Consider the following 24714-nt stretch of genomic DNA (forward strand, 5'->3'; position numbering starts at 1 on the left):
TGACTTGGGCAGTGTGCGGAGGCTTCTGGCCTGAGACAAATGAGTCCAAACCCAACCCTGGGAGAGGGACTGGGCACCTTGATGCTGTCATCACCCTGCTTTTGATCCAGAGGGTGCCAAGAAGACCAGCCAGGGTGGCAGGTGGGTCATTTTACTTTCAAATCCCCTGTGCATACAACATACAAAAACACAACAAAATCACCATATATGCTAAGCTTTAAATACGTCATCAGACACTGTTGAGTTTAAGAAGAAGCCAATTGGCAGGGCAGTCTTTTCTGACTCTTGAAAGAGAATAACTGATCTCTGGCTCCAAGAGGCCCCTGCTTAACCATCCAAACGTCAGGACTACCTTATTTTTGCTGCTATTAGTTGGGTTACACTGGGAAATTGCATTACAGTTTTTCTCACTGCCTCATAAGAACCTTGCCACAAGTCTGTGAGGTGGGCTGGGCAGGACTTATCATTGGCATTGACTAAAGCCCCTATTTCTGATCAATTCATCACCCCCAAATCACCTAACTCTCCACTTATAAACTCTGTATCGGCGTGCATATCCATGGCCTGGTCAGCTATTTGTGATGTCAGCTTTCCCCAGGAAAGCTGTGATGGTCATGGCTTTTAGGCCTATCTCCATAAAGGAATGACAGCATGGAGGGCCATAATGATCCAGTTGCACTCTTTTCTCATTTCTCTCCTTTGCACAACTTGTTTGCCATTATAGGAGGAAACCAAAGTACAAGCAATCTTGAACTTCCCAAATCATCATTCTCACCCATTCTCAAACCCAAATTACAATCTGTGGTCTGGCTGGGTTCACAACATACAAAAACAAACCAGAGACTGGGAGAAGACATTTGCATTGCATTTAACCAACACAGAGTGAATAATCCAGACGATATAAAGAATTCTACAGAGCAACATGAAAAATATAAACAACCCAAGAGGAACTTGGCAAATAATATGAGCAAGGCAAACAGAGAAAAGGAAAATTAAATAGGCAATAAACATATGAAAATATCTCAGCTTCACTAGGATAGTACTCAGGAAAATGTAAATTAAAAACACAATTAGATGCTATTTCCCATATGACAAATTAGCACAGACTAAAAAGTCTAACCTTACTAAGTGTTATCAAGGATGTAGGGCAGTTACAAATGTCATTCATTGCTGGTGGGAGTAATAATTGGTCTCGACAGTTTGGAAAGGAATTTAGAAAGATTTAAAATAATGCTGAGCTATGTACACTCTATGACCCAGTAATGCCACTTCTCCGACAGGCTAACTAGTCAGGTACGAGGACGTTCATCTGGAGTAAAAATACGAAACAACCTAAAACTCTATCCATGTGAAAATGGATAATTAACTATTGTCATAATTGTGCAGCACTTATAATGGATGGAATAACTATAGAGACATAGGATAATCCTTGATACAAAATACTGAGTGAAAAAATATGCAGAATATTAAATTAAGATCTTTTATATAAAATTAAAAACACTTACTGCATATAAGTGTGTATGTATACCTAAACAATAGATAACAGTGAAAGCATGAAAACATGAAGGCAAAGGATATATACACTAACTCCTGAATAGTAGTTACTTTGACTTCACAGATTGGAATCCAATTGTGGAGAGGAACAACTGTATCCACAACATAAAAAAGGAAAAAAAGAAACAAAAGCACTGAGGTTAACAGGATTACATGCTGGCATCTTCTATCAGGACATGGATTTGGGTATCTGTGATAATGCTCTCTGAACTTCTCTATTGGAAATGTTCCATAAGTTTTTTTCAGTATCTTGTTTAAACTGAAGGGGATAAATGAGATTACCCAGGAAAAGTGAACAGAGGAAAAATAAAAATTAGGGAAGGCAGAGCAGAACAGAACTGGAGGTAAGGTAGAGAAATTCCTTGAAAAACACAACTTAAAATTGACACAGAAGAAAACAGAAGATCTAAATAGCCCTAGAGCATTAAGGAGATAGAATCTGTCATTTTAAAACTTCCCACAAAGAAAATGGCATCACTATCCCTGGTGAACGGTATTAGACAATAAGGAAGAAATAACATCAATAATACACAACACTTTCAGAAAATAAGAAGAAGGGAACACCTTCTAGTTTGTTTTATGAGGCCAGTATCCCCCTGATGGCAAAACCAGACAAAGACATTTAAGAAAAGAAAATTTCAGAGCAGTATCTCTCACACACATGGGGAGATTAACAAATTGTATACAACAATCTATGCATTAAAAAAAAATATTATGACCAAATAGAATTGGTCCTAGGAACACAAGGCTGATTTAAAATTTTTTAAAGAATCAATCAACAGAACATATCCCATTAACAGAATAAAAGATAAAAACTTAACTTCATCTCAATAGACACAGAAAGGTTATTTCACAAAAATCAACCCCGATTCATAAGAAAAACTCTCAGCAAAGTAAGAATAAAGAGGAACTTTTTCAACCTGATAAAGAGAATGCAAAGATGAGAGTGGACTAGGAAAAGTCTGTGGAGTAACCTGGGAGGGAGAAGCCAAAATACAGAAGCACCCGGAGAACAGGGTCTCCATGAGGTCAGAGTGTTTTAAGGAGAAGAAAACAGTCTACCGTATTTCATGTCGCTGAGGTTGGGAAAGACAAGGACAGAGGCACATCCAGGGAGGTCACTGGTAGCCTTGAAGAGAGCAGAACTGCCTCATGGGTCACTCCACCTTTTATTTCCCATGCTGTTCTTCGTGTGACTTAGAGTTATTTCATGTATTTCTACTCAAGAGCAAAGCAAACCAATCGACAAATTAACAGGTTCTAGAAAAAGGCAAAGCTTGCTGAATTTTTCTTTGGCCTACTGACTGATTTTGAAACTAAAACTCTGATATTTCTATTTAATACAATAGAAATCCCAGTGTTCAGAACAAAGCTGATACTCAGCTATTATTTATTGAATGAATAATACACATCAGACTCTGTTATTATTCCAAGTTAGACATTCCTTTCTTCCTAGAGTGAGAACCATTGAACTTGACTTGAATCCAATCCTGCTCTATCTCGGGGACCAGTCCTGACATTGGGAATGGATTTTAAAACAAACGGGGCACTTGGGTAGCTCAGTCAGTTAAGTGTCTGCCTTCAGCTCAGGTCATGATCCCTGAGTCCTACGGCTGAGTACTCCATCAGGCTCTCTGCTCAGCAGGGACCCTACTTCTCCCTCTCCCTTTGCTTGCTTCTCTGCCTACCTGTGCTTGCTCTCTCTCTCTCTCTCTCTCTCTCTCTCTGTCAAATAAATAAAAATTTTAAAAAGAAAAAAAAAAAAAAACAGGGATCCCTGGGTGGCTCAGCGCTTTAGCGCCGCCTTCAGCCCAGGCAGGATCTTGGAGACCCGGGATCGAGGCCCACATCGGGCTCCCTGCATGGAGCCTGCTTCTCCCTCTGCCTGTGTCTCTACCTCTTTCTCTGTATCTCTCATGAATAAATAAATAAAAACCTTAAAAAAAAAAATACTTAAACTAATAAAAAAAAAAGACAAGAAAAAGAAAAAAAACAACAGCAGCAAACTCAATAGGCGCTCATATTGTTGTCAATTGTCATATTGTTGACAATTACACTGAGATTTGTTTCTCTCTTACCGTATCACTTAAAAAATAGCTGGACAAGATTTCAACAAATTTGGGAGTTACAGATGAGATGATCTGACTTAAGTATGGCTTATGAAAATTAACTAGAAATTAATTTCAGCAGAACCTGGAGGATACCCCAAAAAAGATAGTTTATCATTTTAAACAGTACTGAAACTTAGAAACAAGGCAAACCCTAGGTGCCTATTAATCACACAAACTCAGTCACTGTAAACTAAATAACAAAGAATAGCTTTAGGCACCCACCAAGTCATAGGATGGGTAATACAAATTGTAGGCAATGTTTTATAGTTAAGCTGCTTCTGAGGAGGTTAACTCTATGCGGCATGCACCAGGGTGAAGAGAGCAAGGTTCATTTATTAAGTGGTGGTGGCTGACCTCCAAAATAAATCAAATCAATGTAAATAATAATTGCAGCTATCACTTATTAAGGGATTAATATTTTGCCAGACACATGTACTATCTCATTTAACTCACACAACAATCCCATGAGGCAAGAATTACTGTTGTCCCTATTTTAAAGATGAGGAAAGTGGGGATTCATAGTCATGAAATGACTTGTACAGGGTCCCTCAGCAAGAAGGTGGCAGACTGTTGTTCAAATCTAGGTTTTTCCACCTGTTAGGCCCAGCCTCACCTTAGGCTTCAGTTACTATAGGGGTCTCCATTTTGTCTCTTGGGCCTGAATAGCTTTGGGCCTGGAGCTCTTCCTTGAGCTTCCTCTGGAACATCTCATCCCATCCAAGGCAATTGGAATCCCACCTACACCCCCTCAACCACCTGCACCCTTTCATAAATGTACAATTTTGCTATAAAAGCCTGATCTTCGGCAATTTGCCTATACTCACTAATTGTCCAAAATAAGTTGGTGTAAGTAAAAAACGACAAGATAAATCCAGTTGAAGAATCACAGTAAGACAAAGAATTATACTTCAGGCAAAGAGCCAATTCACTCTGCACCGTCTCTTTCTAATAAACATAGCAGCAGTGATGGAAAACAATGTCTGGGGGAAATAATATCTGACATAAACCAGGAAGACAAATACCTTTGACTATTAAAGTAGAACACAAATCCCCACATTTGGTAGTATAAAGTTATTAACTCTTCAAGTGACAAAGAGCCATTATAACTTGCCTTCCTTTTTAGGAATACTTCTTGTCAATGTCAGTGCAGCATAAATTTTCAAACCAATTGTGACAACAGAGGCACCTAGTTCTCTAAGAAAAAATCTTTAGAATGAACTATGAGGTGGCAGATGTCATTTGTATAGGACCCGGCAGGTTAATCACAGCAACAGCCAGTGGGAGAGCCAGGGAATGTTTAACAGATGCCTCCCTGGAGGAAAAAACCCAGAGTTGTAGCATTTTGCTGATGTCCATGGATGATGTCCAGTAAACACTCCCACTGTGGTTGTGATTTCAAGCTACTGAGGTGACTGATCAACACAGAGCTGGAGAGAGATGTGCACAGTGGGCTCTCAGGAGCTGCTGTGAACATGCTCCAGCCAGCCGCTGGTGATCGCTAATATTTACTCGTTATGTACTAGGTGCCAGGTACGTGTTAAATGCTTCATAGCCATTCTCTTTGATCTTTATCACAGGCCAACGGGCAGGTACAGTTTTATCCTCATTTTATAGATGAGGGAATGTCACATAGCTAGTAAGTGTGAAGAGCTGGCATTCAAGTCCTGGCCCTCTGCTTCAATGGTCTCTGCTCTCAACTGCCCTCCTCTATCTCACCTCTCTGTAAGTAAAGAAGGTATTGTGACCATTCCCGCCCCGTTTTACAGATGATACACTGCTAAAGAGTAAAGAGCAAGCTTTGGGGTAACTGAAATGTGGTGAAGGGGACGGACTCACAACAGCCAAGGAAGGGGCTTTCTCTTCCTGTTCTGGTAAATTTCATCTGTCCTTCAAGACCCAGGTCAGAAATTCCCTCTTCAGTGGCACCTTTCCCAAATGCCCCATAGTTGTTACACCCCAGATTTTTTTTCCTTATAAAAATTTTTATTTTTCCTTTCTCAAATAATCCATGCTCATTAAAGAAGATAGAAAATATCAAAAAGACAGAGAAAAGTCTCTTGTGGCCTCACCTCCCCCTCCTCACAGCATTTGATCCCTATTTGTACTATTGGACTCACTCCCCTACCCAGTGACTATCTATTATGTTTCACCCCTACCAGACCATGTGAACTTCACCTGGGAAGACGGCCTGTGTTACCAACATCTGTAGCTCCATTTAACCCCACCCTGGCCTACCTCCATCCCTAGCACAACACCAAACACACGGCTGCCCCCTCCATTAACCCAAGTGCTTTATCAGGTCTTTTAACTTGTACAAGGACACACTAGGCTTTTCATGTTTATCTTCCAAGCTGTCCTGATTTTAACTAAAGTTGGTTCTCTTCATTTTTCTTGACCACGTTACGACATCCTTGCCACCCTGAGTGGGATGGAGCGGGGGGGAGCAGATGTTCCAGCAGGTGTCTTTCCTTACCTGCATCCCTCTCATCTTCTGGAATCGTGCAATGGTGTCACTGATGGTGTACACACGCACATGGCCCATGTGCAACTTGCCAGAAGGATAAGGGAACATGGAAAGCACGTAAAACTTGGGCTTTGATTTCTGGGAAAGAATGACAAAGAATGACAATGAGCATTTATTTCCCCAGCATTGACTGAGACCTATACGTACATAAAATTTTGGCACTATTTTTTAAAAGTTTAACATTTTTTAAAAGTTTCCTTTAAAAAAAAAAAGGTGCTCCCATAAACTGACAAAAACATCAAAAACCAAACTTCAAAGCCCTTGTTTAAGCTAAAGAATGTCCAAAATAATGCCTCAAAGTGCTAATTACTCATATATATATATATATATATTTAATCCTTTTCCCCCCTCTTTTCAAAGCTTCCATTTTAAGACAGTTTCTATCTAGGCCTTAAAGAACTAGATGTTTTTCCAAATGAAGCTCTAATGCATACATCCATATAATTCAAGGACACAATAGTTGAATTACACAGATGTGACACCTCTAAAAATGGAGCCCCTTCCTAAATCCCCTGTAGCTGTATTCAGACCCGGATTTAACAAGTTGACCAGGATCCTGAGGCCCCACTTAGGGCCCTGGCTTTCTCTGCTGTATTGTGAGCTTATCTTTTGACAAAGTTGAAAGGGGAAAGTAATGAGAAAATCATAGCCAACGAGGCAAGAAGGTTGTTGTTTCCCAGGGGTGATCTACAGACAGCCTCCTGCCAGGGTTAGAGAACCTCCCAGCTGCCAAAGACACAGCTGCACCAGGAGAAACAGAAAAACAGTACGTGTGTCCAAATGGAATGAACACAGGGCGGGGAGTCCTTCTGAGATTGCTGACTTTGGGCTTATACACTGCCCAAGGGGATAAGCCTCCAAAGGAATCATGGTAATATTTAATTGATTGCTAATTAGGGGTCTGTGATTCAAGGGCCAAGGCTATGTTTAATTATCTCCCTCTCCATCCCCTCCTACCTCATTCCATCTCACCCCCACCCCCAGCAGGAGTTTAATACCCAGCCTCCACAGAGTACTTGGGACCTAAGGGCATTTTCCCCAGCTACACAAATCCTGTCCAGGGGACAGGTGCATTCCCCCTACCCAGTCTTAAATGCTCTCATGGCAGGGCTCTCAGAAGAAAGGAAGAGGTAACTGCTTTTGTTGGGTCTCTGAGGGTCAGCACCTTCTGATATTACCACTCATTTATTTATTTCTGCCTCCTGTTTTTCTCTTTCTGTCCTTCCTTCCTTCCTGTGGCCCTGCTAGAGTTCTTGCAGGTTTTGCTTCTCCAAAAGGAATGAAAACAAAGGCAGAACAGAATATTCGTGACCCTTCTTTCGTGTACAGGGGGGTGGTATATTTTTTGCTAAGTATTTGCACGACTGATCATTGACACAGCCAACTAGAATCAGGGAAGCAGAAGAAACCAGAAATCAGATTCTTTCCCCTTGCTTTAAACTTCCTGCAGCAAAGAAGTTAAACAAACCTTTAACTGGGCTACTAACATGGGGCAAAACAAACTAGAATTTTCTCTGTACTGCTCAACCTCCCAAAATTACCGAGAGGTAAGTCAAGCTACCAGAAGGAAGGAAAGGGAAAAGAGAATACAGAGGACTCTGGCAAACACACGAACGAGAAAATCACGTAATACTGGAGTGACAAGTGCAATTGATTTACATAAATGGATGGAAAGCAGCACGCTGGTCACACGCTTTCATCAGAAATTGCAGATCCATGATCCTTAGGAAAACCTCAGGAGACAGACAGTCCCTGAGGTGTGGAGGCAATGGGGACTCAGGACTTGCTGTCTTTAAGAAGGAAAGTGACATATAATCCTCTCAGCTTGGAAACCAGTCCCTCAAAGGAGGGGCAAGACTTTACTCTGTCACTCAGTGCAGAATCTGGAGCAAACTGTCCAAACCATTGGAACCTCACTCCTCACTCCTTCTCACAATGGATTAGGTCTATTGCCTTTTCTCGGGGCATTTTTAGGGGATGTGGGAAAACAGCTATTACAAAGAAGTCTTTAGGATCTGGGGAAAAAAAATCAATAAAATCCTTGATATAAACCATTTCTGGGTTTTCATTTTAAGTTTTGACATTTAGCCCATTTTTCTTTTATTACCTTCTTTCTGTTATAGTGATTTATTTATCTTTCTATATTGTGTTTATTTAATAACTGATCTTACCCCAAACATTTTCCATATACAGTCTCTTCCTGACTACCTCTTTTCTGCAGGTCTGTCCAACAGATTTAATTTATAGTACAATTGAGTGATTCATTACGTACTAACTAAGCCAAACTCCAAAATGGAGCTTATAGAAGATATGCAGAAAAGCACTGCTTAGCAGAAGTCTTTCACATTCATGACTATTTTTGTTTATTGCAGAAGAGGTATTCAGCTTCCCTCATGTCCCTGCCTTTTGCTTTTCTATGTGAATTAAATCATTTTCCTCCGTGATAATGAAATGAGTTTTATCCTCTGGGGATGGCAAGAAGGAATTATGGTTGTTTGTGGTAAAACAGAGCAGGAATCTGACTGAAGGGGAAATTCTCGTAATTATATAAAAGTGTAAGAATGTAAGCCTTTAAAAGAAATTAAGATTGTAAGTGATGGGAAGGGGATGGTTTTTATAAGTGGGACCTATTATTTTTGCCAGCTTCTGATGTCAGGAGAAAAGATAACTTTTGCCTCTTTGTAGATCATGTCCCAGAGCTGTGGCGGAGGCTGGAGCGGGCAGAGAGAAGGAGCCCAGAGTCCCAGCTCTGGCCCTAGCATTGTTACTGTGAAACACTGGGCAAATTCCTTTGCCTTTCTGGGCTCAGAAACTGTAAATCAACGGTGAGGCAACAAAAGGTGGTAGGCAGGTATCCCAATAAATTACCAAACCTCCCACTGAGACTCTGTTTTCTCATCTCTCAAAAATTCCCCAGGGTTATTTCAGGGTTAAATGAGGTAATAGAAAGATAGGACCTGACATACTGTAAAATGCTCATTAAATGGAACTTCTTTTCATAATGATAACAGCAGGACATTCAACTCCTAGAAATTCATCTGGATGGATTTATTTATTTATTTATTTATTTATAAAGGTAATATAGGCTTTTTTTTTTTTTTTTAAAGATTTCATTTATTCACTCATGAGAGACACACACAGAGAGAGAGAGGCAGAGACACAGGCAGAGGGAGAAGCAGGCTCCACACATGGAGCCTGGCATGGGACTCGATCCCAGGTCTCTAGGATCACAACCCGGGCTGAAGATGGCACTAAACCGCTGAGCCACCGGGGCTGTCCCTGGATGGATTTTAAATATCTCTACTAGCAGAGTGAGGTCCATTCTAAATGCTTCGAAATCCACTGACATCCACTTGTATTCATAGTCCCTCACAAAGATACAACACATTTTTATCCTCTTGTATCTTTGATTTATGTAACATTTCAGCGAGTAAAATGTGTTCAGCCACATTTTCTCACTTGGTTCTCAAAACAATTCTGTGAGATAAACAATGCAAAGAAATCTGAGGATCAAAGAGGTGCCACAATCAGGCTGAGGTCTTGAGGCCAAGCCCATAGTACTGGCCTGGCCCCAGACTGGGCATATCGCCCCCTCTCCACCTTATCATTCCCCAGTGCAGACCCAGAGGGGGTGCCACCAGCAGATCACTCTCCACATCCTTCTAGCTACTTCTCCAATTATTTATACACAGTTTATTTTGATCCATTTAATTTTTTTAAAAGATTTTATTTATTTATTTAGAGAGTACATGCACATGTGCGCGAACAGGGGGCAGGGACAGTGGAAGAGGGAGAGAATCCCAAGCAGACTCCACACTGAGCGTAGAGCCTGAGGCAGGGCATCATCCCATGACCCTGAGATCATGACCTGAGCCAAAGCCAAGCACCAGAGGCTCAGTTATGACTGAACCACCTACCAGGCGCCCTGTGATCCATTTAATTTAAGAGAAAAAAACAAAAACAACTACTTAAGAATGAAATCCCACAAAAATCAGTAAGCTACAACTTTAAAATGTGTGGCAGCCACTAAATTATAATCTAAACTAAGAAGAAAAAAGACAAAAAGAAATGCTAATTTCACTCTCCTTGTTCAGAATTCAACTGCTCCCTAGTTTGTTTCCAAAATACGTTTAGTTATATGAGTCTGGTTGTGTTGACGTGAAGGCTTTTCATGTCCTGCTGAGGCAGACGTCAGGCTTTCAATGTACAATCATGCATCCTATTCAAACCTTCCTTTTTATCATTCCACTTGTTATCCACTATACCTCTCTCAATACCAGATTTTCTTTCTAACCAATTCCCAAAACCATCCTCTTCACTTTAACACAAATAACTGCCCTCAGCACTCTGCACAGTGATCAATCTCCTAGAAGGCAGGAGTCTGAAAAGAACGAGAATCAGGAGATGGGAAAAGGCAAGTCTAGGGAAAAGCAGTCTCGTGCAGTTATATTTACTCAACTGCTTGCCTCTGGCTGAATCTCTTTAATGTTATGTTAAATGTAGAAAGTCTATATTATTTGGTAACTATTACAAAAGGATGGTCAGAACTTGAGAGTAAACCATCTTATAGTGCTTGGCTCTGATCAGAGTCAACATTTCATGTAACACATGACATCTCCCATTTGTTAATTTGACCAATATCAAAAGGTAAGGGTTACCATACCCAAGACTATCCCTGACAGGCTGGACTCCTAGAGAAGGAGCCCTGCTCCAATATGGCACCTCACGGAAACGGAGTACAACAAAATACTTAAGATAATTATTCAAGGGGAATACCAATGCATCCAGAGCAGAGGTCAAGGACTCATTAACTCACACAGCTGCCACTGTAAGCCTGGATCCCAGCCCCAGATCACACCAGGGAAGGGCTGGCACGTCCCAAATCTTGACGCTGAGATGGCAAAACCAGGTTGGAGATCACGGTCTATAGCCAGAGGAGAGGCAGGCACTTCTCAAAATATGCAGAATATTAAAAGCTCCACAGGTGAGATGTCCAGGTGCCACTCCTGGAGCTTCACGTCTGACCCTGCCTGATCCCGGTGCGCTGTCCGACCACGCAATGCACCATGAAGGACCCAACCCCTGCTACGGCTCCAGCCCTGATGAGTCTCTCCAGTAAATGCAGCTCCAGCATGCCCAGTGTGGCACTGTCTGCATGGATCCTGTGGATATGCACCACGCTGAAACCCTAAGCACTGTCTTTGTCTGATCTCATCCAATCACTCACAAGCATCCGAGGCAGCAGGTGGGTACTATTATTAGCACAGTCTATAGGAGATAAGAAAACTGAAGCACAGATTCCACCACTTGGTTCAAGGTCACTCACTTAATAACTTAATTGACCTTGGGCAATAGGGCCCCGGAGTCCAAGTCCTTAGCCCCTCTTTTCTACCCTCTCAAAATCCCTCAGAATACTCACATCAGCTTCAGAAATTTTGGAGGCCTGTTCTTTGATTCGTTGATGCCACCATTTCTCGACATCCTTTCTTGTCTGCAGCGTGTACTCCTTCGTCCACTCTCCCGTGGCACTGTAAATACCTCTGGCACATCCCGGAATCACTCTCCTTCCAACACTGATGATAGCTGGTCCACCATCTAGCTGGTTTTTCAGAAAAGAGATGTAAAAACCCAGTCTCCGGCAGGCAGAAGCCATTGTGCAGAAAGGTGGAAGGCCTTGATAAAGAGAGCAGAGAGCACACTTAGGAGCTGCCCAGAGAACCCTCTCACTAGTTTGTCCTCCTGTTCCACATAGTCTGGTGTCCCCTGAACATGCACGTGCTCTCTTATCTTTTTGATGACTTCCTTTCTTGAAAATAACATAGGAGAACTTCAACGGAACAAAACACAAACTTTTTAATGGAAAATATAAAGGCAGTCAGTGTTCCCAGATGCCAAAGATACAAAACTCCTACAGGAGCAAATGGAGACTGCAGCTGGGCCAGCCCCTGCCACAGGCTCCCACTCTCCCTTTCCTGAAGACCAGGCCAGGGTCTGTCCAGCACACTTCTCATCCCATCATCCAGGCTTCAGAGGAGCTCCAACCACAAGTTGGCTTGGCCTGGGGCTCAGATGTTGCCTTCCAGAGGTGCAGAGACTTGGAGAAATTACTTGCATTTTTCATACATATTGTAAGTTCCGTGTACTCATAAGCTGAGCCAAGAAATAACTATTATTTAGAAGACTGCTTATTCATTTAGTTCTTCATTCATTATTCACCAAATATGTATTGAGTGCCACTAGGTCCACAAACTGTTCTAGGCAGTGGAGATACAGCAGAGAACATAAAGTCTCTTCTTTTGTGGTACTTATACATTAGTAAAGAAAAGCAAGTAAGAATACAAACAAATAAATATACATGTATAATAGTGGTGAGTGTCATGGTGTTTTTAGAATACAACCCACAGGTTGGGGTCCACCAGGACATCCAGCAGCCATTCAAGACTCAACTTGAATGTTTCACTGCCTTTCTCCAAAGGTGAATTCCAAAAATGACCTCGTGGAAGCAGTTTCATGTTTGTCTAAAAGGTTGAGGGGACATGTCATCAAATATTTAAGACTTATAACTAAATAGCCTAATCTTTCTGCCTTCTTATACAAGACCACGTGAGAAGTGCTACAGTAAAAAAACAGATATAAAACCAAGAGAGAACTAAAGGAAGAACGTGCACTTTAAGCTGGTGTTAATTGTTTGATTCTCCCAAAAATTTTTCCATAGCTACTAGTGTTTGGCCTGTTTTCACACAGTTCCTGGGTCACGGATGTTGCCAAAAGAGTTTACATAGGCTTACACAAGTGGGTTTCACACCCACATAAAATGGCATCACAGTGTTGGCATTTTACAAGATGGTCTGCCAAAGATCTTGATATACCAAGTCTCACTGTATTTAACACCTTTTGCCTCTTTGGGGGTGGAAACAGAAAGACAAAAAAAAAAAAAAAAAAAAAAACACAAAAAACCTGAAAACCTCCATATCCACTGGGCTAGGCTATTCTAAAGTGTGTAGATGTGACTATAGATATCAGGGTTAACTATATAGAAATGGTTGAATAACAGCAAGTCCATATGACCAACCTGATATATAGACACTTTGTACACTTGAGGCAATTGTGTTTATTTTTAAGGGTTGGGTTTCTACATAATTAGACCTATCCACGGGAGTCATGGATTTCATGGTTCCCTGGCTAAGTCAGCATTTTCCTATTTTTACAAGCCAAAGACTGCCCAATTAGCAAGGAGCACAGAGAGATGCCTGCCATTTCTCTCCTGGACTTCATTCCCTAAGAACACATAGGAGAGGGTTCGGGACTATTCTCCCCAACAGAAACAATGGGACACAAAAAACTATAAAAATACAAATTAATCTGAGCCACAGTCTCACAAGTTTTTGCTTTCATTGCTTGTTGGCCATTGTGACAAATGAAAACCCAGAGTGCAGACAGATCACCAATATGAGCAATATGAAGGGAGGTCACTCTTTCACTGAAAATTCTAAATGTCTCTGTAACGTCCTCATATTATATACTAATTGTAAACAACACATACAACACTATCTAATGAGAATAAGCTTTCTAAATATGCTTACATAATACATGGCTCACTGACAACCTCTCCTTTACATAAACCAGTGGTATAGATGAAACTGATCTGGGCATTTAAAGAACTTAAAGTTCATAAAGAAAAAAGCACAAGTAGATTAGAAAGTGATATATTATTTAATGAACGGGAAAAAATTTAAATTAGACCCTCATCTCAAACCATAAGCCAGTGTAAATCCCATGCAGATTAAAGAATTTTTTTAAGTATCATAAAACAAGACAAAAATATGAGTATTTAATATATTTTTCCAAGGTGCAGGATGTTCTGTCCTGAGCATAAAGCAATGGAGGAGTTCACAAACCATTAATAAATTTGACTCTGAAGATGTGTCAGTATAACAAAACACCATGAACAAAATGAGGAAGTAAGCAATAGGCTGAGACAAAATCTTTGCCAAAACTGCAATAACAAAAGATTATCCTACCCTATAAAGAAACTTATGAACAGAGAAACGTTGAAAAAGAGACATATGAAAAGAAACATATGAAAAGAGAAACGTTGGGGATGCCTGGGTGGCTCAAGCGGTTTAGCACCTGCCTTCAGCCCAGGGCATGATCCTGGAGTCCCAGGATCGAGTCCCATGTCAGGCTCCCTGCATGGGGCCTGCTTCTCCCTCTGCCTCATCTCCCTGTCTCTCTCTCAGTCTCTCTCTCCATGAATAAATAAATAAAATCTTTAAAAAGAAAAAAAAGAGAGAGAGAAACGTTAAAAATCCAATTTTAAAAATGGGCAAAGGAAAAATGGAAAGAGAAATACAAATGTCTAAGAAACATATGAAAAACATCAACTTTAGAACTGATCAAAAAATGCAAATTAAAACAACAATGAAATATTTTGCTTGACAGATCAGCAAAAACCCGTTAAGTGAAAAATGGGGGGGCAGCCCTGGTGGCGCAGCGGTTTGGCGCCGCCTGCAGCCTGGGGTATGATCCTGGAGTTCTGGGATCGAGTCCCACATCGGGCTCCCTGTGTGGAGCCTGCTTCTCCCTCTGCCTGTGTCTCTGCCTCTCTCTCTCTGTGTCTATGACTAATAAATAAAATCTTTAAAAAAAAAAAAAAAAAGGAAAATGGGCATGTTTACACACTGCTGGTGAGAATATAAAAGGATTCCACCTCTCTGGGGAGCAATGTGGTAACATGTCAAGAATCTTCAAGAAAAATTCACGCCCAAAGTTAGGGGATCCTCAAGACTCAGGGGGACACAGCAAATAGTATCATACTGATAAAATAAAGAAAAATTTTCAACTTTAATGTTTGTGGCCCTGCTCCTGGGCTCCCAGGGAAGCTACAGTTTAACACACTTACCAGGGTCAAAATGATTTGGCAAAGTATGGGCTCTCTTTCTGTGTCAGCACACGTTGTATATCTGCTTCGTTTATGAAACAATACAAAAAGGAGCATTCCAAACATAAAGATTTTTAAAAATGGGAAAACCTCCCTGGTTCCCGTAAGATTAAAGTCATACAGTCCGGCATATACTAGAAGCATAAACTAAGGTCTGCAACTTTCTGAAACATCCTTTGTCTAATGATTTGCAACTTTTTATGTAAAAAAAAAAAAAAATGTATACAACCCTACACCAAATGTTCCTTCCCTGGAGCTTATATAACCCCACACCAAATGTTCCTTCACAGGAGCACTGTCTTCTTTGTGAAGATTCTGTACCCCAGCAGCTGTCCTAACTTGGCGTTGAATAAAACCCACTTTCTTTTAGAAATTCTAAAAGGCTTGTTCAATTTGCCTTGACAGGAACTTCCTGATGCTCAGCGCTGTTCCCTTTCTTTGCTTTTCAGGCCCTGATCTTGGCCACTCCACCACCAAAGCCCCTCAGGGCCCAGCCTCTTCCTGGCAACAGATGCAGCCGTTTTATTAGAGAATTATGCCCATTCCATCGATGTGAAAGGTGTGGCTCAGGTCTTGTATTTAGGATCAACTCGGCCCTTTTCTTCCTTATCTCTGTCTCATCCACTTTCCTGCCTAGATGCTTGGAATCCGGTCTTTTCTCCCACATCCTTCCAAAGCATCAATCCTCACTACTGCACTTCAGAGTAGTCCTGATCTCACCTTCTCTTGGGGCTTAAGGTTAAGCTTTCTGATAACGATGGAGGCAGCAGCTCGTGGTCAGGACGGGACAGGCCTAAGAACAGGACAGAAATGACAATCCTATACGGGCCGAGAAACCTACCGGAGGAGCAGGAGACAGACGAAGAAACTGAACACACGGAAGAAGAACGAGAGGGCATTTGCGTGCGCCCACCAGAAAATGTGCAAGAAGGGGCCGGGGAAGGTGCATCTTAAAGAAAACAGATTTTGTGACAAAAAAATACAGAGTTTGGCTTTTGCAAGGACTAAATCCCCTGTGGTGCCTCATACAATGATTTCCAGTCGGGAACCGTGGGTCGTCTTTGGAAGATGAGGAGGTGGCCCCGCGTCATCTGAGGATTCCCGAGCCTTCCTACGCGGCGGCAATGACCTCGGGGCACGGAGATGCCCTGGACGGTCCGACCCCCGGCCCAGGGAAGCAAAGATCCGGGGATGAACTAGGGCAGGGGAACTTAAGCACACAACTACGTGACCAGGCGCATTCTCCTGGGGACGGAGAGTCCGGAGCTATCCTCAGGGCCCGTGGCTGCAGGAGTCGAAGACCCGGGCTCAGGGACTTCCTAGGTCGGAAACCGCCCGGCTCCGGGGCCACCTAACCCAGCCCGCGCCCCCCCTTCCTGCCCTCGGCAAGTCGGAGCCTCCAGATGCGGGGGCAGAGGCCTCCCCTCCAGAAGTCCCTCGTCCCTCTGAGCCTTGAGCCGGGGTTTACCTGCTCACAGGCCCTGGCCTGCGGCTCCTCACGCCTCTGTTTCCACTTTTAGGGGAACACGGCCCGGACAGTCACTGTGGGCGCCGCCATGTTGGCAGAACAACAACTTTATCGGTAGCGGCCGGCGCAGACACAGACAGGCGGGGCGGGGCCCGGGAGGCGGACGCCCGGCAGCCTGTGGGGCGGGGCGTCTGCGCGGCGGCCCTGGGCCCCGCCCCCGTTCCCGGGCCCCGCCTCCCGGCCGCAAGCCCCGCCCTTCGGCCCAGTCCTCTGCCGGGTGTCTTTCTTTTCTTTTTTTTTTTCTTTTATTTTTTATATTTAAAAAACATTTTTATTTATTCATGATAGACATAGAGAGAGAGAGAGAGGCAAAGACACAGGCAGAGGGAGAAGCAGGCTCCATGCAGGGAGCCCGATGCGGGACTCGATCCCGGGACTCCAGGATCAGGCCCTGGGCTGAAGGCGGCGCTAAACCGCTGGGCCACCCGGGCTGCCCCACTACCGGGTTTCTGACGTCACCGAAACCATATACTTGCGGGTCCGATTATTCCAATTGCTGCAGACAAGTGAAAGACACCAGTTTGGTGGCCCGGGAATAAACTAGATGGCAGGTGCCGTAAAGAGCACTGGGAGTGTCTTGATGTCAGGATCGCATCCTACGGAGAAAAGGGAACCCTCTTACACTGTTGGTGGGAATGTGAACTGGTGCAGCCACTCTGGAAAACTGTGTGGAGGTTCCTCAAAGAGTTAAAAATAGACCTGCCCTACGACCCAGCAATTGCACTGTTGGGGATTTACCCCAAAGATACAGATGCAATGAAACGTGGGACACCTGCACCCCGATGTTTATAGCAGCAATGTCCACAATAGCTAAACTGTGGAAGGAGCCTCGGTGTCCATCGAAAGATGAATGGATAAAGATGTGGTTTATGTATACAATGGAATATTCCTCAGCCATTAGAAACGACAAATACCCACCATTTGCTTCGACGTGGAGGGAACTGGATGGTATTATGCTGAGTGAAATGAGTCAATTGGAGAAGGACAAACATTATATGGTCTCATTCATTTGGGGAATATGAATAATAGTGAAAGTGAATATAAGGGAAGGGAAAAGAAATGTGTGGGAAATATCAGAAAGGGAGACAGAACATGAGAAACTCCTAACTCTGGGAAACGAACTAGGGGTAGTGGAAGGGGAGGAGGGCGGGGGGTGGGGGTGAATGGGTGACGGGCACTGAGGGGGGGCACTTGATGGGATGAGCACTGGGTGTTATTCTGTATGTTGGCAAATTGAACACCAATAAAAAATAAATTTATTATTAAAAAAAAAGGATTCGCATCCTAGCTTACCTACAACTGCCTGCTGGCCTTGGGTAGGTCTTGTGACCTCTGGGTCCTTAATGATGGTTCAGGATCTTCTTCCATCATATTCTGTGATTTTATAGCCCTGTGAAGGGAATTACCTGGCTGTGATTTGGGATAAAGTGTACTTTTCTCACCTGGAAGTGGGCTGGGAGTCAGGAAAGCAGGATTCCCGACCAACCATTTTCCTGGAGGAGTTTATGTACCCACAACCCAACCCCTCACCTACCCCCCCTAGTGTTTCTTGCTACAAATGAAGGAATTAACAAACGAATTGTAAAGGACCAGTGGCGTATGATTTTTAAAAAGGTAAAGCCTGTTTATTTTATTTTTAAGATTTTATTTATTCATGAGAGATACACAGAGTGAGGCAGAGACATAGGCAGAGGGAGAAGCAGGCTCCCTTTAGGGAACTGGATCAGGGACTCAATCCCAGGACCCTGGATCACAACCTGAGCGGAAGGCAGAAGCTCAACCACTGAGCCACCCAGGTGCCCAATAAAGCCTGTTTAAAGGAGATTTTGAAGAACTCCTATCTGTGGGCAATCAGGAATACTTAAATGAACTTGGTAATTATGCAAAACTGGTTGATAATCCTATAGGACAAGAAAAAGTAATGTTTGAGAGCCATCTTTTTCCAGGGTTGACATCAGTTGTACTTCTATAAAACAAGTCAGTCCACTACTATACATATTCTACATTTTAACTTCTACTCTTACAATGCTGAACAATGGAAGATAAGGAAAAGTGCATACACCGGCTAGCACCAGATAAGTACCAGACCAGCGCTCCACCCAAGGGACACACAGGAATTTTTTTGCCCGTTTCCAAGTCTTTAACCAAGTTTCCGTACAGTGCGAAATCTAAATACTTAGCTGTTCAAAGGGTGGGGTCCGGACTCCCATCAGCCTCACCTGAAAACTTGCTAGAAATGTTGAATCTCAAGTCACACTCCAATCTGCTGAATCAAGCTCTCCATTTTAACAAGATCCCCAGGGGATTTTCAGGCACACGGAAGTTTGAGATTCACTATCTTAGGATGTGAATGTTAGAAAGGATCTTGAGAACACTCTAGACCAGCCTGCTCGTTTTACAGATGAATAAACCGAGGCCCTACAGAACTGACTTGTCAAGTTCAAGGTCATAAACAAGTTAATGGAAGGTTTGTGATTTGCCACTGGACCTGTAGCCTGCTAGAATAGTGCCCTTCCCAAATTGCAGAAGGGAAGGTCACGAGGATCTTGGGCAGCTACGGCTGCAACCCTCCCACTTCAAAGATTAGGACATTGGGGCCCAGAGATTAGATACAGCTTGCCTAAAGTCACACAGCCAGTTGATGGAAAGGCCAGGATTCCAATCCAAGTCTTCTGATCTCTCCACCCCTGAAACTAGATGCTTGATTAATTTTTTAAAAAGATTTTATATATTTTTTGACACACACACACACACACACACACACACAGAGCACAAGCAGGGGAAGCCGGAGAGAGAGAAGCAGACTCCCCACTAAGCAGGGCATCCGATGTGGGGCTCAATCCCAGGACCCTGAGATCATAACCAAAGGCAGACGCTCAACCCATTGAGCTATCCAGGTGCCCTTAGATGCTTAATTTAAACTGACACCATGGAAGCATTGACTCTCATATTAACATGCTACATTTAAAGTAATTTAGCCTTCAGGTATGTCATGTTTTATCCATCTATAACTAGAGTGCCCTTTCTCTAATTATCCAAAATACTAAACTCTAAGTAGCCTCCACCCTTATGTTGGTTCAAAATCTCTTCTCTCTTAAGAATTAAAGTTAACATTGACTTTTCTAGGAGATTATTTCAAATAGAATTTTTCTAAAAGCCATTTGCTTTACTGGAAAGTTGCTATTTTTACATCAAAGAAGACAGTAGCATGAAAGTAAATCCCTTTCACTCTTAAAAAGCTTGCTGCAAAGATGCATTATTGAATGAAAGAGACAAGTTGCTGGGCCATGTAGAAAGTTACCCCACTTTTCCTTTTTTTAAAAGGAAAGGATATAAAAGAAATACATTTGTTAGTATATGTGTGGAAAGAAATCTAGAAAACCATGTCCCTATATCCTGTGATGATCTCTAGGGATAGGGTGGTTCTATGGGCCTTTCTTTTTATGACAAGCTTCTGTATTCCTTTTGCTAATTTCTATTAGCTTGTGTGGGAGGCTGAATAATGATTCCCAAAGATATCTAGGTCCTAATCCCTGGAACCTAGGAATGTCACCTTATATGGCAAAAGAGACTTTGCAGATGTGATAAAATTAGGAATCTTGTGATAAGATTATTCTGGATTGGTCAGCCCAGGTGGCTCAGCGGTTTAGCACCGCCTTCGGCCCAGGGCGTGATCCTGGAGTCCCAGGATCGAGTCCCACGTCCGGCTCCCTGTATGGAGCGTCTCTGCCTGTGTCTCTGACTCTGTCTGTGTCTCTCATGAATAAATAAATAAAATCTTTTTAAAAAGATTATCCTGGATTATCCTTCTGGGCCCTACATGCCATTATATCTGTCTAAGAGAGAGGCAGAGGGAAGTTTGAGACAGAAGAGGCAATGTGACTCCTAAAGCAAGATGCTACCCTTTTGGTTTATTTATTTAAAAAAAAGATTTTATTGATTTATTCATGAGAGACACACAGAGAGAGGCAGGGACATAGGCAGAGGGAGAAGCAGGCTCCCCACAAGGAGCCTGATGCGGGACTCGATCCCAGGACCTGAGCCAAAGATGCTCAACCACTGAGCCACCCAGGCGCCCCCATACCCTTCTGGTTTAGAAGATGAAGGACCCTGAGCCAAGGAATGCAATAAGTCAGCTCTGGAAGATATAAAACACAAGAATATAAATTCTCCCATATGATTCAGCGACTCCACTTCTAGGGAGATACCCTGAAGAGTTGAAAGCAGAGTCTTAAAGAGATACTTGCACACCCATGTTCATAGAGGCATTATTCACAATAGCCAAAAGGTGGAAGCAACCCACGTGTCCATTGAGTCATGAGTGGATGGAGTAAAATATGATGTTTATCTACAATGGAATATTATTCAGCCTTGAAAAGGAAGCTAATTCTTACACATGCTACAACATGGATGAATCTTGAAGACATTTAATTTGTTTAATAGGCACAATGTTTCAGTTTGGGAAGATGAAAAAGTCCCAGGGGGACAGTTGGTGGTAAGTAGCTACATAACAACATGAATATACTTAATGCCACTAAACTATACACTTAAAAATGGTTCAAATGGTATGTTTCATGAATATTTTAATAAAAAAAGAAAGAGAAGAAAACTGATCCTCTCCTAAAACTCCCAGGGGGAGTGTTGACAACTTGATTTAGACCCAGTGACACTGATGGTCAAGCCACCAAGTTTGTAGTAATTTGTTACGGCAGCCATAGGAAGCGTGATAGTTCAGCTTCCATGACTTTCTTTGCAGAAAAAAATCAAGAAGAAAAAAAAATCAATAAGATTTTTTGGTAAATAAATAAATTAATGCCCATCACCATGTGTTTGATTTGAAGGGGTGTGGTGGCTTCACTTCTCTCTCTCTGTTCATTTCCTTACCCCTCCCACTTGCTCTGCAGTCTCTTTGTCTAATATAAAAGCTTGTGTGTCAGCAATTTCCAGAATTAGGAGTCTCCATTTCTTTTCCTCAGTGTAAAAATAAGACTATTCCTCTATCTTACCTCACAAGGTAAGGCAAATTTACTAGAAATGACCTAGAAGTGCAGAAGTCATAAATAATTCCAACCAGACACTTATTGCCATGCTTTTGTGATCTTTCCAAAAATAAGTCACTGGGGCAGCCATGTAAATTCTTCCCTGAGCTGTCACATTTCAGACATTGATTCAGGTCTTCTGGGAATGGCATTCAGTTATCCATTATGGAGACAAAAGCAAAACCCAAGATTCTTACTACTATATGGATTGTTTTTCAATTAAAAAAAGTGCCTGAGTCCTGATAATCAAATCACTTAAGGTGTACATAGGCTTATCATCTATGCTTCACAGCAGCACCTGTTCTTCCCTCTTTCCTGACCAGGGCTTCTGGACTTCCCTGAAGGAAACCACCCCTGTACCCCAAATCTGAGCCATTTAGTCTTGTGGACTTGACCTTTCATCCCCCAGGTCAGAGGTCTGGCTGAATCAATCTGCTCATTCCATCCCCTGACCACAGAGACAGTTAAGACAGGCACTTGACCTAAGCCAGAGCTCTCAGAAGGAAGCACAGAAGCCTTCTGCTGGGAACATTAGAACCAAGATTCTCGGGGATCCCTGGGTGGCTCAGCAGTTTAGCGCCTGCCTTTGGCCCAGGGCGCGATCCTGGAGTCCCAGGATTGAGTCCCACGTTGGGCTCCTGGCATGGAGCCTGCCATTCTCTCTCTCTCTCTCATAAATAAATAAATAAATCTTAAAAAAAAAATAGAATGAAGATTCTCTTTCTTGGCTGCTAGTTGCTGCCTCAAACATTCCAGAATCACATTAGGAGAGCCTGCTAAGACTGGATGCAGAAGTGGGTCCTGGTACCACAGAAGGATCTGCTCAATCAAGCCCTGCCTGAAGCTAAATCGCCTTTCAACTTCCCATGCACAGGAGCTGGGGAGGCCCCTTAGTTGCTGAAGCCAGTTCAACTGGGGTTTTGTGTTCATCACAACAGAAGTTATCCTGCTATACCCGCCTACCCAACTGACAGGGACGTCACCCACCCTTCTCCCTCCCTCCACATGGAAACCGTCTCCAGGTTTTGTTACCTCTGCTCTCAAATAGCTTTCCCCAGCCCTCCACTGTCGCCTGGCACTTAATACAACCCTCCTCTCTCACCTGCACTGTTGCAATGGCCTCTCTACCACTTCCTAGTCATCTATCTACCACTAGGGACAGTACACGGTGGGTACTCGGTTTATGTCTTTTAAAATGCAATCTTTCAAAACTGGCAAGTAAGTACACAGATTCCATATTTGTGAATTCATCTACTCTCTAAAATCTGTGTTAACTCCAAAATCAATACTTGTGGCACCTTTATGGTCATTCACAGACATACACAGAGGAGTGAAAAGTTTGAGTGCCACCCCCCCATCCCATGCATGTTCCCATGAGACCTAACAAGATGCCACTCTACCTCCTTGTTTTGGCTCTTATACTATAAACAGGGTATTTTTCCAGGATATTACATGCCATGTTTTTTTTATATTTTTGTACTTTCTGCTAGTGAGTTCACGCTTGAAAATGGATCTGAAGAAAAGCACAGAAGTCCCGGTTCCAAGCACAATAAAGCTGCGATGTGTCTTATGGGGAAAGAATGTGTGTTAGATGACCTTTGTTCAGGCATGAGTTACAGGGCTCTGGGCTGTAAGTTCAACGTTAATGAATCAACAATCTATATTAAATAGGTGTCTGTAAGCAGAAACTCACATACAAGAAATGGATCAGCTGACAAACTTTATGACCAGAGGCTTTCAGGAACCTAACGCTGTATTTTCCTTAGAAGAAATGCTTCAATATTCGCTAATGTAGAGCTCGGGTGACTTTATAGAACAAAATTACTGTGAATGATGTGAAACAACTAACTGCATGTGGAAAGCAAATAGGAGTGACCCAGCTCTTCTGACATCATAGTTATCAAGAGCACATGCTCTGGGCAGAGGCAGCCTGGCTTTTAGCTCAGCTCTACCACTCTCAAGATGAATGGTTGTGGGCAATTTCCTCAGCCTCCTTGATCCTCAGTTGCTCTGCCTGTAAAAGAGGATTGTTGTGCTCACCTATTAGGTTGCCGGGAGGATGAAAAATTTGTAAATGAAATTATGTAAAGTGGCCAAGTTACATATTAAACACTCAATAAACAGGATCTATTGCTTTTGCCATTTTTACTGAATTTAAAGAACTGGCCTACACACACTACAAGTGCTTGGCAAATGCCAAGATTGTACGGGAAAGAAAGAGATCTCCTGTCTAGTACTGGCCCATTCAGGCCAGGAGAGAGTGGCATGGAATGTGCCCCGGTGATATTTTTACCAGAGTGCAAGCCCCTTGAGGACAGGAACTGAATCTTGCACACACGTTCAGTGACGTGATGCCAAATGAGTAAGTTCAAGAGGGAGGCAGATCCAGGGAAGAATCATAGTTTAGGGACACCTAGGTGGCTCAATCGATTAAGCATCTGCCTTCAGCTCAGATCATGATCTCAGGGTCATGGGACCGAGCCCTAGGGAGTCTGCTTCTTCCTCTCCCCCTCCCTCTGTGTCCCTTTATCTCTCTCTCTCTCTCTCTCTCTCTCAAATAAATAAAATCTTTTAAAAAATAAAGAATCACAGTTTAATTACTTACTGGCTGTGTGAACTTGGACAGACCACCTACCTTGCTTTTTTTTTTTTTTTTTACACCTCCAATGATAATTAATAGTGTCTGCCTTGCAGAGATGGTATCACTGTTAAGTACAACAACCCTCTTACGGTGTCTGGCATATGGGTCTTTTGGTAAATGCTGGATTCCCATCCCAGCAGAGGCCAGTTTCCTTGATTATATCTCAGCCCATTCACTGGCCCCTCACACCTTGCTCCTTGGCTATAATTTCCCACTTTTCCTTATTTTATATCCAGACCTGGGCCTAATACCCCTCCCCTACTGCAAAACCCCATTGCAGAGGTCCCTACGTCTATTTGAAAAGTGCCCTTCGCTGTTTTAACAAATGTCATGGATAATTCTTTAACAGTTCTTACTGAGCTGAAAGTCAAATCAT

At 42.7% G+C, this 24714-nt stretch overlaps 1 protein-coding gene across 3 annotated transcripts in view; it reads right to left on the reverse strand.

Annotated features, from left to right (window-relative positions):
* LARS2 (leucyl-tRNA synthetase 2, mitochondrial) overlaps positions 1-16777 on the reverse strand; it is a 152789-nt gene extending 136012 nt beyond the window's left edge. The window contains exons 1-3 of one of the 3 annotated variants that reach the window (XM_025989262.2): positions 16599-16777; positions 11609-11862; positions 6139-6267 (exon numbers count right to left, since the gene is read on the reverse strand). In XM_025989262.2, the coding sequence (XP_025845047.2) occupies positions 6139-6267; positions 11609-11842 (363 nt within the window). In that variant the 5' untranslated portion in view covers positions 11843-11862; positions 16599-16777. Of the gene's footprint in view, positions 1-6138; positions 6268-11608; positions 12708-15971 lie in introns of all 3 variants that reach the window. The other 2 variants (XM_072721091.1, XM_072721092.1) reach the window with 2 other exon arrangements.
* Between the last annotated feature and the right edge of the window lie 7937 nt (positions 16778-24714).

This window comes from Vulpes vulpes, chromosome 9 (assembly GCF_048418805.1).
Source record: "Vulpes vulpes isolate BD-2025 chromosome 9, VulVul3, whole genome shotgun sequence".
Taxonomy (NCBI): Eukaryota; Metazoa; Chordata; class Mammalia; order Carnivora; family Canidae; genus Vulpes; species Vulpes vulpes.